Source organism: Ruditapes philippinarum, unplaced genomic scaffold, assembly GCF_026571515.1.
Source record: "Ruditapes philippinarum isolate M1 unplaced genomic scaffold, ASM2657151v2 ctg11636_1_1_1_1, whole genome shotgun sequence".
In the NCBI taxonomy this organism is placed as follows: Eukaryota; Metazoa; Mollusca; class Bivalvia; order Venerida; family Veneridae; genus Ruditapes; species Ruditapes philippinarum.
The window spans coordinates 19581-33650 of NW_026858200.1; the positions used below are offsets into that span (position 1 = coordinate 19581).

General features: G+C 32.3%; 1 protein-coding gene across 1 annotated transcript; it reads left to right on the forward strand.

Moving 5' to 3' along the window:
* The first annotated feature begins 2722 nt into the window (after nucleotides 1-2722).
* Nucleotides 2723-7746, forward strand: LOC132752461 (glutamyl aminopeptidase-like). Its single transcript, XM_060742787.1, has 4 exons — nucleotides 2723-3562; nucleotides 4449-4590; nucleotides 6672-6809; nucleotides 7576-7746. The coding sequence occupies exons 1-4, from the start codon at nucleotides 2937-2939 to the stop codon at nucleotides 7729-7731; spliced, it is 1062 nt and encodes a 353-aa protein (XP_060598770.1). The 5' UTR covers nucleotides 2723-2936; the 3' UTR covers nucleotides 7732-7746.
* Nucleotides 7747-14070: the final 6324 nt, after the last annotated feature.

Genomic DNA, 14070 nt, shown 5'->3' on the forward strand with positions numbered 1-14070 from the left:
TAGGCCAATTATAAACATATTAATTCTTTAATATATTAAAGGCTATTTACACTTAAATCATTACCTTCAACTATAACAACCATAAGTAAAGATCAAAAATCAAAAATAACTGATTGGTATCCCCCCCCCCCCCAAAAAAAAAAAAAAAAATAAATAAATAAATAAATATAAAAAAAATGACTGAATTTTTCCAATTAGCATTTCACAGTTTTATATTTCATTACCATTTCATTATGCATGTACAATAAAATCAAATTAAACATCAGTGAATTTTGTTTATTAATGCAGTTATCAACATAAAAAGTATAATTATTTATATTTACTTATTATAACAATTAAGTATTAAGGTACGAAATCAGTAAAATTATCTGTAAAACTGATGCATTAAAAAATTATTGTTCTAATATTTACACCATATTTTACAAAATCCAATATTCACAACTATAAATGTGTGTGTGTGTGTGTGTGCGTGTGTGTTGGTGTGTGTGTGTGTGTGTGCGCGCGTGCGCGTGCGTGTGCGTGTGTGTGTGTGTGTGTGTTTTTCATCAATATAGAGAAAGATCTATGACATAATTTATGTTCACAATTTATATTATCGTATAGATCGATGTCAATAGGAGCGTACTAAATTATAAACTTGCTTGTACCTGCAAACTTGTGTATCAAATTTATAGTGTCTATTATTCATAATCATTTTATATATGACCTGAGTGAACATACATCATTTACATATGATCAGTCAAAAAGAAAGAAAGAAACGGGATTATATGTAAATTTCCGAAAGTTTTGCCCATTTAAAGTGAATCTGCTGACAAGAAGTTTTAATTGAAACCATGGACTAGCAAAAAATAATTGTAAAGAGCTGAATTACATGGGAAGTCACGATAATATTCTCCTCATTTAATTAACCCACAGGTGAAATATGTAATTGTCATAGTATATGAAACGAGTTAGTTTCGAGGATATAACACTGGCTGGGGCGACATCTAGGGATGTATCAGCTAAAAAAATGTCGAGGCCGTGAAACAGAAACAGCCCGAGACACAAATTTCATAAATTTGTTTTGGTAATAGAACTTAACCAAAAATAAAAAATAAAAAAATGAAAAGGAATAAATAAAAAAATAGTAACCCCAGATAAAATTAACAAATACTATCTAATGCTGTCGTAAGCTAACTTACAGCTATTTATAATAAGGCAGGTGTTTGAACGTGTTTTCGCAGCCGCAAAAAAAAAAGAAAATAAAGAATATAAATCAACAACCCTTGAAAATTTAAAGAGACGAATTGTAAACTGTTACCTTCTGGAGAAAGTAATATGGATTCAAGATTTAAGGACTTTTCAAGCGGAAATAAATCATTCAGCGGATGTACCTTTTGATGTTAGCAGTTGTATAATTATATAATTACATGTATGAGAATATATTTAATTTCATTTATTATCTTTGTTTATATTATTCGGAATGTTCGTTACCAATGCCCCATTGGAGCCTCTGTGCAAAAAAATAACCTCCACTCTCGATATTTACATGTAGTAGGTGCAAAAAAAACTGTTATATATCAATTGAGTTTTTTGCTATATGAATCAATGAAAAAACTGCAGTGCTATTTATCAATAGTTTTCAAATGCTCATTGAAGTGTACTGAGTATAATGGGTTAGTTACATAAAATTATTGTGCAGGCCAAAAAAGAAATTTTAGCTTCCAGGTGGATCTCGACTTCAGATCCGCCCATTGTTGGGGACCATACGCCGCTTTTCATGGAATGACACTACTGTGTCACATTGAAGGTTCCATGATTACCGCCGTATGAACACACCTGCGGATGTTTCTAAATTCAAAATTCACGATTTTTGTGCTTAATTGTTGAATTCTGCTTAAGCCGGTGCTAGGGGGCGTGGACGGTAACTTGCACTTTCCAGGACCGTCCATGAACAGGCTCAATCAAACCGAGCCTGCAACATTTTACAATTTTGTCGTGTTGGGCTTTCTTTAGGGATTCTGTTTTTCTCTATTTCATATATTGTACTGCTCTATAAAAACAGTCAAATAACAACGATGACGAGAACAACAACATAACAGCACCAACATCAAAAACAACATCAACACAGCAACAACAACAATAATATCTACACATAGAGAGTTTTACAACACAACACAACACAACAACAACAAATAGAGAGTATAGAAGACAACACATCAACAACAGCAGCAGCAACAATAACAACAACAACAACAACAAAACTGAATGAGTTTACTATTGCATGGGTTACATTCTGACGAGCTCGCAATTATCAAATATACAACTGTATACACTCATGTGTATAGTTTTCTTATACATGAATATACCTCCACAAATCTGGAGCAGTCGAATGCATTAATTTTCAATTGAAAGTTACACAGATTGATATAAAGTCATAATTTTATAATGACTTAAGCAATACAAATTATTTAATTAATGAATTTTGAATTGTCATACATTGTCAATAAGTTACTGCAGATGAAAGGACATTTTTTATTTCATAATCTGCTCAACCGATAAGCCTTTGTTACATTCATGCACGAGGCTGTCTACAGGTAGTAGGTCGATGGATTGAAATCCCTTAAACTTTGAATGGACTTTTCTAAAATGAATGCTAAGTGAATCCATAGGTTAAGCTCGTTTCATGCCTCTTGGATATACCGAGTGCGAACATGCCCGGGATTATTTGTAAACTGCAGTATGATAAATGATTTATAATGTCAGTACTCCAAACAGAACATAATACGTTTGGCCTGATCAACAGTGTAGATATAAGAGTAGTTGTAAACAGACAGTAGCGTTCTGCACTACCTGCGTTAAAGCGATGTTAACATTTGTAAATAAAATTATATTCTGAATATAACCTTCAAGTGAAAGTGGTTTATTTTACCGTGCCAAGAGAGAGAAATATAAATATGGAAGAGCCATTTGGCAGAAATAATGACAAGAGTAAAGTTTCGTTAAATAAGAGATGCTGCTATTTTCTGGTGTTTTGTGTTATTGTGTTACCTATTGTAACCGGTGTCGTGGTCTGGTACCTAACTGACTCGGCGTGTGACCCGTCTTCGGATGGTGACAATCAACCTGTGAGTGGTACAAAATCTACGGAATCTGTTCCAACAACAACAAAATCACCAACAAGCATCAGTGAGTCAGAACCATGGAAGAATCTTCGTCTACCAGCTACTGTAGTTCCAGTACACTATGACATTACCCTGTATCCAAATTTCTATGGAGATAACGGATGGTTCTATGGTAATGAGACAGTTGAACTAAACATCACGGAGTCTACAACACATATTCTTATACATGCTAACTTTCTGAACATAACAAGAACAAAGCTTAGTTACTTGAATGGACAAGATGTTCCTATCAAACAAACATTCTGGTACGCAGAAAATCAGTTCTGGGTGGTGGAGACCGTGACATCAGTGCAGATTTCCCGTGCATTGCTAAAACTGCAGTTTGACGGATCATTGACCAGAGAAATATTTGGATTCTATAAAAGTACATATATCAATTCTGAGACTAAACAAGAAAGGTAATTTGAATAAAGCTATGTTAGCTTTAATTTGGCGATCTAGGATAAAAAATTAAACGCTCATTGCGAGATCTTTTGAAACTAAAAACAAACAAACAATGTAATGATGTTTTTTGTACCGTCTACCATAATGCGAATACAAACGATAATGTTACGCTTCGCAAGTTCAGATTTCATTTAACTTTAATATAAAGTAAACTATGCAAATATATTTTTAAGTTAAGTGGCATGTCATTCACCTTCATTTGTCCAAAAATCGTGGTATAGATCATAATGTAAGGTTTATCATCTTGCCGCGCATTTGACTGTAATTTACATATACTTATTTACTTTAAATAATCATGATATATCAATTACATATACAAATATTATTTAGATAAATATAATTATGTATAATTTACACAATCATGTATAATTAAAAGATACATAATATATAATTTGCATTTACATATCTACTATAGATAATTTTAGTAATTTACATATACATATATAATTTACAAAAACATATAAAATTCACATATATATATATGTTATTTACAAATACATACATGTATATTATTCAAATATAGATATGTTATTTACCAAAAGTTATTTAATTTACATATTTATAGAAATACATGAATAATGTACACAATTAGACATATGTGCTACTTATACATACACAAATTACATAAACATTATATATATTTTATTTGCATTATTTACAGTCAAAGACATAATTTACATTTACTTATATAATTAACATAAACATACATTATTTACATGTACATCTATGATAAACATTTACATATATAATTTACATACACATTAATTATTTATCATTAGTACAAAGGCTTTTGATTTTGATTTTGTCACGTTTTCAACAATATTTACATTAAAAATTCAGACATTTGGCATCATCCAAGTTCCAGCCAGTAGATGCACGACGAGCATTCCCTTGTTTTGACGAGCCTAACATCAAAGCCGAGTACACCGTAACCCTTGTACACAGAGATAGTTATATAGCTCTATCAAATATGCCTGAAACGGTATGTATCTCATGTATAGTCATATTATACAACATCGTTATATAAAGTACTGTCTTGAATCTTAAAACTAAAGGCGAATATATAGATAACCACTTTTAAGTAACCGCAAACAACAATCAAAGCACAGAAGGCGCTGAATTTGTTTGGGTCTCAGAATGTAAGAAAGGTGCAGGTTGTGAGATTATATGTTTAGTGCCACCAATGCTTTCCAGCGTTTTAATTGTAGTAAATTGGCTATAAGACTAATTGCAACACTGATATTCAATCCAATGTTTATTTGACTTTAACAATTTAAAAAAATGAGTTACCTTTACTGGGATTTGAACTCCAGACCTCTCGCTTCCTAAGCGAGCCCGAAAACCCTTCAGCCACGGTTAAATTTATATGTGAACGGCCTGAAGAAAACCATATTATTCTAAATTAGGGCTTGTAACGACTTTTAACTGTTGTTTAACACAGATGTAAATAATCCTGAAGCTTACTATAAGCATGTATATTTATAAAGAATCAAAGGGCTTCAAGTTCTTTGGTATTTTCTGATCTTTGCAATCTAAATCGTACTGTATATCTGTATGCATTTTCCTGTATAAGTTTATTTTTATGTATTATAATTCATTTTGTAAGGCACATACGGAATTCTGCATAACTAGAGTTGCATCAAAAAATCATTTATGTACTTTTTTTACGACAGCCACACTTTATCCTTGTAAATCATGGCTACTTCCTTAACAAAAACACTTAAAAAAAGAATTTAACAAAAAAAAATTTTCTCGACTGGGCCTCGAACTCGAGACCTCTCACTCACTAAGCGAGCGCGTTACCACTGTACCACGGAGAAATTATACACAAAACGTCTGAATAATATCAAGTCATTCTAAATTTAGAACTTCCATTGCATTCAGGTTTGTAATCCTTATTAATTTCGAGGTATTTTGTTCAGGGTAAGCCTATTGTTTAAAATTGAAGTAAATATTTTAGCGAAAATCCTCTCGCCCAAACAGTCCGACATGTAGAATATTCCACTACTCGGTTTGTGTAGTATTCGGTAATCTACATGGCTAAAAATAGTATTTTCATTGATAAAATCATATTCATCCGCGTAATTTGTGATTGTGCATTTATTGACAATTCTATAAGCCAACGCTATTGTTTAACTTTAAATGCGTTGTAATTTGTTGGATACTTGTAACAAAATAAAATATTTCTTTCTTTTAAATCGCTAGTTTTAAGCTGTTTTGAGAACTACTTGTTGTTAGGTTTGTCATAAACTTCTGTGTCAGAGATTGAATGTCCGCTTTGTATTTAGTTATTTTCGATCAGAAAATACCAGAAAACAATATTAGAAATCTTCGACCATTCGGGAATTACTTTGCTTGAAAATTGATGCGCCTGTCTTTGACCATCTTTACGCAGTGATCTCCCCTGAATTTTTCGGCTTTAGTGTACATACAAAAGGGAAGTAACCGCTTCAAAAAAGTGGACTACTTTCGGCATTTGCAATTAAGAACATTAGACTCTGAAATTTCGCTACCATTATTTGTTTGGTCTGACGACCCAAACAAATAAAAACGAAGTCATCCTCAGAAAAAAACAAGTAAATTATCTGTAGATGTCCTCTGTATAGTTGAGTAGAAGAATCAACCTCTACTTAAACAGTAGTTTATGATATATGAAATAATGCTATATACAACATTCAAGTGTCATTTATTACCTATATATCTTTAGGGGGAGTGGGAGCTTTATTGATGTTAGGGACAAATAAATTTCAAGTCGGCATAAACTAAAACTGAAGTGTACAGTTAAGTTTGGATCTGTTATTTTTCAGTTAAACCGTGTCTGTCAACAAAGTTTGCTTTTTCATTCAAATAGAGTAGGATTTTTTCTTTCACACCGAGTTCCCCTTTTTATTCAAACCGATTCTCTATTTGTCAGTCAACCGAGTCTGTTTTTGTCCAATCAAACCGAGTCTGCTATTATCTCGTTTTTGTTTTCTTTCCTTAAGACAAGTTCCGTTTTTTCAGTGTTTCTATACATTTTACATTATTCTTTCGTTACGTAAAACATCAGAGTTGTGTTTACAGATTTCGGAGTCCTGGGAACACGATCCTACGTTAAAAGCGACACATTTTCAGCGTTCTGTTCCCATGTCAACATACCTCGTGTGTTTTGTCGTCTGCGATTTCAAAAATCTCACAGATACAACAAAACATGGAACTCAGGTATGCTAAGATTTCGGTGAATAACATGTACACATGTACACATTTCAGTAGGGAAAAAACTGCGTTAATGATTTACTAATTATCTTGTCACTTATTGTCTAAGGGTCGTAAATCAACTGAAAAAGTAGAACTAGATCTACTATGTTCGACTTCTTTTTTCTACTTCTTTTAAACATGACGATTGTCTCATAATTTGTTACGAAACCTTCATGTAAACATGTTTATCCTGTAATATAATATTATGTCATTTTGCTTCTCCGTTAAACTTCATATAAATACGGAATATTATGTTGTAGTAGCTTTCTGAGGCTTTGTATTTTTCTACGAGCAGCGGTGGAAAATTGATATCTCGCGAGACCGAAGGTCGAGCGAGATATCAATTTTCCAACGTTGCGAGTAGAAAAATACATAGTCTCAGAAAGCTACTATAACATAATTTTCCTTTTATTATATACCTTTTCGTTTTATTCAGAAAATGAAATGTAGTTGTCAAGAAATAAATTCATGACTGACGGATGAATACGTAATTCTTGCAAACCGGCCACGCCTTTGATAATTTTGGTTCCCGTTTCTAAATGCAACGTTATACAAAGCTAAGATCGGAACCAACGTCAAAAATAGTCCGGCACTTCCATATATGGTACCGTATTTGTCACTAACATAATACGGAAATTTCTATCCGTTGAAGCGTATTTGCGCTTCAATATTTGCGTGTATTTTAGGGAGAAAATTTATAGGTATATAATAAACATTTTTATCACACCAGATTCGTGTATTTGCAACACCAGACCGTATTGAACAAGCCCGATACTCCATGCGTGTGATGAAAGTATCCATGGAAAAGTTCCAAGATCTTTTCAAGGTGCCATTTCCACTGCCTAAAAACGGTACAATGTTCATTTTCATTTGTTCGCTGTATTAATTATTCATTTACGAAATGCTTAAAATATTTTTAATACTAAATATTCATAAATAAAATCCACATGCAGTATTCACAATTAAAATTCGTATACTCATATCAATATTCTGATATAAATGTCCATATAAAGTATTCCTATACAAAATAAGTACATGTTATGCAAAAACAAAATTCATTTTTATCACATACCTGTGCCGATTTTGCGACTCCGTAAAAACGATATTGCACGCCCGTGCATTACTTTTGACGTGACGTCATTTGCGTTATGCAAACAAAGTGTACAGTCGCGCTAAATGTAAGCGATACACTATAATAATAATTATAATAATAATAATATTATTATTATTACATGCTTTCCGAACGTTTATAGAAATATATCAGTGAATTAAAACTTTTGAATTTAAGCCCCTTACGTTGTTTCAGTGAAATACCAGCGTACACAGAACTGGAAACCAACTTAATAACGTGACGTCGTAAATGACGTCACGTTGTATAATCATTTGGGGCGCTATTCATTTAGTATTAGGTAAAAATGTCCTTTTTAACATTTGTTTGCATATAATAAAAAGAACATTTGTTTAGTTTATTGTAAGATCGAAACATATTTCACCTCGTGAACACCAAAGGTCTCCGAACTATGATACAAATGTGTGATACATCCTATATAATACAATTTTTACAGTTCAAATATATGTATATCTAGATGTTGTATCATAGTTCGGAGACCTTTCTGTTGAAAATGTGTCTGGGTTAAATCGTATACATATACATGCAGAGTGCGTTAACTGGAGTGCGGGTATTAGTTACCCGCACTCCAGAGCATGCCAATTGATTGGCTCATTTTTGCTGGGGTTTACATATTGTGACGGCAGAGAAAGGGAAAGCGACAGAAATGTCATATTCAGATGTTCGTTCATTGGTTCATTTTTGCCGGGGTTTCATATTGTGACAACAGGGAACGTGCTTTTATGTTTGACTATGATACAAAAGAGAAAGAACACCAAAACACTCGGCAATCTGATTTATACTCGGGGGCTACGCCCCCTCGTACAAATCAGATAGCCTCGTGTTTCGGTGCTCTTTCTATTACTTATTTTACAAGCGAAACGGCTGTTATCTAATTGTTCCTCCTCATATCTTGTCATTGATTGCAAGATCTGGGAATGAGGGAATACATAAGTAAACATACATCTTTAGACTATAGTGCAATTTACCAGGTGGCTAATCTTGTATTTCGCTGACAAGATTATGCCCCTTAAAGTTTTCAATTTCTATTTCTTTCACATTAAAGTTAGTTCAAACGCCAAAATACATGTACATTTATTGGGACAATGCACAAAATATAGATTCTAAACCACTATCGGAAATTTTTTACTATATAAACAAAGAAGGCACCGAAGCGGCATAATAATTCAAAAAAATGCACTGCCGTTCTTTATTATTTTTCTGTGTATTTATTCACATTGAGGGCACCCATTTTGGGTTTTGAAAAATCTGCATAAATTTAAAAAATTTTTTTGTTCGAATTTTTTTTGTGAAAAACTAATCTAGAATGAAAAAATATTGGTATCTAACAAGAAAATTTGAATCCGAACAACACCAATTTTCAGTCTTAACGCTGTACAGACGTTTAAAAGTACTTGTTTTACGTGGACGTCACAAATTAGCGCCAAAACAGCACGTGTAAAACAATCAAATCAAGTACGCTATTTTAATGTCGCAAACGAGTAAAGTTTTACATTTATTTCAATTTTAATAATTTTTATTTCGCTTGAAAAATTATAGAGTGAAATAAAATAAACAAAGTTTTATCACTGTTTTCAAAATGCGTTATTCTCAAAATGTTTCTACACGACAGTTTTTTTCATACCACTGTAACAGCCTTTAAAGAACGTTTCTATTGGAAACTCTGAGGCGAAAACAAATTTAACCACCAAACATAAAGTCCAACATTATAATAATAATTATATTTTTTCTTGACGTGTTAGAATGGAAATGGATATTAATTCTTTGTGCATTATTGTATAATAATGCACGTTTTTCGTTCAAATGCTTTGTAATTAATCACTATCGGCCTTCGTGATTATATTAGTACGCATTTGAACTAAAATCGTGCATTATACTCAGAATTGATATCTATTTCGTTAGTTAATCCATTTCATTAGGGTATCACAGTTAATCAAGTGAAGAAATATATTATATTCCATCATATCGGTATAGCGGTATCTATTTCTATATTGTACATTAAACGTTCCATAACTCGATATATAGGTCAGGCGATATGACCATATTGATTATCTCCCAAAAAATCGCACAATATGCAAAGTTTACGGTGTCCTTATCGTGCCATTTAGAATGTCGTCCGTCGCGTCTAAGGGTAGACACACGACAATGCGAAGTGACATCGCGACAATGCGAAGCGACGCTCGACAACGCGAAGCGATATGCGACAATGCGAAGCGACGCTCGACAGTGTCAAACGATATGTCGCACTGTCGCCTAGAAATGTCGCGGTAAAAAAAGGCGACATTTAAGAAATGTCGCTTCGCGTTGTCGAGTGTCGCTTCGCATTGTCGAGCGTCGCTTCGCGTTGTCGCGATGTCACTTCGCGTTGTCGCATTGTCACTTCGCATTGTCGAGTGTCGAGGTTGGTAGAAGTGCATACCACGACACTCGACAATGCGAAACGACAACGCGACAATGCGATACGACGCTCGACAATGCGAAGTGACACTCGACATCGCGAAGCGACATTTTTAAAATGTCGAGTAAATGTCGCGTTATTTTTATGATTTTTACACCGCGACGCTCAACATTGCGAAGCGACACTCGACAATGCGAAGCGACACTCGACAACGCGAAGCGATACTCGACAACGCGAAGCGACACTCGACAATGCGAAGCGACATTTGGAATAATATCGTATCGCATTGTCGTGCGTCTACCGGTGCTTGGTGAGAATTTACTAACTCACCGACAAACGGTGCGATCATGGAAGGGGTCGCACTAAACTGCTGACGAATTAGCTGACGATATAGATATATAGGAAACTGCTGACCAGTTAAATAAAGAAGGATTATCGGAAAATGCTGACCAGTTACACAAAGAAGGGAAACATTGAAGGTGTGAAGTTTATATAAACACGCCGTAGGGGGTAATAAAAAGATGGGAAATTACTTTTATTCTTTTAATTATATTTTTAATTTTTGCATTTATATGACTATGTTTATAAACTAAATTAATATATACATTTAAAGTACCATAATATCATACATTTTAACACGAATTTACATTACTACATGTAATATAAATCCGTGATTTTAAAAGGATATATTAAACAGCTTTTTATACCTCTAAAGATATGCAAAAATTTGAATTAATGTTTTATAAAGAATTATGATGTTATGAGTTTTATCAAAATCTCTTGTTAGTGATATTTCAATAGAAAAATCTTGTAACGGAAAAAAATGTATTTTCAAAAGCAATAATTGCAATTTGAATTAATATTAAATAAGTCAGCAGTGTTTTAACTTAATTAAATGTCGACAAAATTTTATACAATATATTGAATTTCGTACATTATAAAATGAATTAAAATTTCACGACAAATATATTTTTTTTCTATATTTCTAACTGGTCAGCAGTTTCCCTATATATCTAACTGGTCAGCAGATTCTACTACATGTGTATATGTTTAACTGGTCAGCATTTTCTCGCCTGAATGTAAAGAGCGTTAAATTTGCTAACCATATAGAATAAGAAGAGTTTTACGGCTTAAATCAATTTGAAATAACATTAAATTGGTCAGCAGTGTTTTTACTTAATTAAATGTCGACATAATTTTATAAAATAAATTGAATTTGCATACATAATAAAATGAATTACAATTTCACGGCAAAATATATTTTTCTCTATATATCTAACTGGTCAGCAGTTTCCCTATATATCTAACTGGTCAGCAGATTCTACTATATATGTTTAACTGGTCAGCATTTTCTCGCGCCTGAATGTAAAGAGCGTTAAATTTGCTGACCATATAGAATAAGAGAGTTTTACGGCTTAAATCAATTTGAATTAACATTAAATTGGTCAGCAGTGTTTTTACTTAATTAAATGTCGACAAAATTTTATACAATATATTGAATTTCGTACATTATAAAATGAATTAAATTTCACGACAAAATATATTTTTCTCTATATATCTAACTGGTCAGCAGTTTCCCTATATATCTAACTGGTCAGCAGATTCTACTGTATGTTTAACTGGTCAGCATTTTCTCGCCTGAATGTAAAGAGCGTTAAATTTGCTGACCATATAGAATAAGAAGAGTTTTACGGCTTAAATCAATTTGAATTAACATTAAATTGGTCAGCAGTGTTTTTACTTAATAAATTGTCGACATAATTTTATATAATATATAAAATTTGCATACATTATAAAATGAGTAACAATTTCACGGCAAAATATATTTTTCTCTATATATCTAACTGGTCAGCAGTTTCCCTATATATCTAACTACAACTACAACTACAAATATTTTTATTACATTAAAAACAACATGTTCCATAGCAATACAATTTTTTATACAAAGACATGGTTTACAGAAGAGCACAATAATATAATATATATATGTATCTGCATTAAAGATGACTAGTTATTTCGCAAGTTTGCATAGTATATATATTTTGCTAAATTATTAATTATTGCTTTTGATTTTGCACATATGAGATTAACAAATTTCTGTTTAGTAGGCCACGTATAATAATATCTCTTTATATATTTTGATCTTAAGTCCTGGAATTTAGAACATATTAATACAAAATGATACTCATTTTCTATAAGACCGGCATTACAATTACTACACAATGTTTCATTTCTTGGTATATTTCTATGCCGTCCACGTTCAATATCCAAACTATGAGAAGATGAACGAAATTTGGATAAAGCTACCCTAAATTTCGGTTCAACGATAAAATCCAAATAGTTTTCAAATTCGAATGAATGTTTAAATAAACAATATTTATTACATGCTTTTCGGTGGTTTATAGAAATATATCAGTGATATAAAACTGGTAATTTCACTGTTTGAAACAGTGAAATTATCACTTTGATAATTTCACTGTTTTGAATTTAAGCCCCTTCCGTTGTTTCAGTGAAATACAAGCGTGCACAGTACTGGGTACCAACTTAATGACGTGACGTCGTAAATGACGTCACGTTGTATTATTATTTGGCGCGCTTTTCATTCAGTATTAGGTTTAATGTCTTTTTAAAACGTTTCTTTGCATATAATAAAAAGAAAATTTGTTTAGTTTAGTGTAAGATCGAAATATGTTTCACCTTGTGAACACCTAAAGTTCATATTTCACTCGTGGCTTCGCCACTCGTGAAATATACCTTTTGGTGCTCACTCGGTGAAATATATTCCTATCTTACACTGAACTAAACAAATATCCTCTATGTATCTAATCTAGACGAGTTATTAATTGAGGAATACCAACTTTGATAGAATATGTCTAAAATTCGTTGTTTAATAATACTAAAATCTATATGTATAGTAAACTGATTTTCCCACATATAAAACAAGCCAGTCTGCTCTAAAATAGTCTTAACAGTATATGCCCAGTTTTTACCACTATAAGTTACACCATTGTCGGCATCTGTTTTTAACATAATAAAATTTTTATATAATATAGTTCTTTCATTAAGTTTAAGAAGTTTTAACCAGTATTTGATCAATATTAGTTTTCTATGAATGGACATTGGTGTACGACCAAGTTCACCATATAACACATCTACATTGGTTGATTGTTTCACACATAACAATCTTCTACAAAACTTTGTATGTATAATTTCTATGTTCGGACCAGCATGATGCCCCCACACTTCTGCAGCATAATTTAATGTTGGTAAAACAATACTATCAAATAAACTTATCATTTGGGAAACTGGAAGTTCCAACTGGTTACATACAATAAATAGATTGTGTAGTGAATATGACGCATGTTGCGCAATATATTTTTGAGTTCTGTTCCAGTTCCCATTTTTAAAAAGATACACACCTAAATATTTAAAAGATTCTACAATTTCAATTCTAGTGTTATACAAAAAGAAATCATAAGATGTATGTCTACCATTTTCAAAAATCATTACTTTTGTTTTAGATACATTTAATTTCAGATTCCACATATTGCAATAATGTTTCTATATCATTCGAGATAGATTGTAATGAATTTGGATCATGTGTGAAAACTACAGCGTCGTCTGCAAATAACAACAAAAATACCTGTATATCATCAATGTTAACAATACCAGGAATGTTCCTATTTATATTATTTAAT

Coding starts and splice junctions, on each gene's coding strand:
- LOC132752461 (XM_060742787.1), top strand. CDS start 2,937: ATGGAAGAGCCATTTGGCAGAAATAATGACAAGAGTAAAGTTTCGTTA. Junction 3,563..4,448: donor TCTGAGACTAAACAAGAAAG/GTAATTTGAATA, acceptor TTAAAAATTCAG/ACATTTGGCATCATCCAAGT. Junction 6,810..7,575: donor CAACAAAACATGGAACTCAG/GTATGCTAAGAT, acceptor TTATCACACCAG/ATTCGTGTATTTGCAACACC.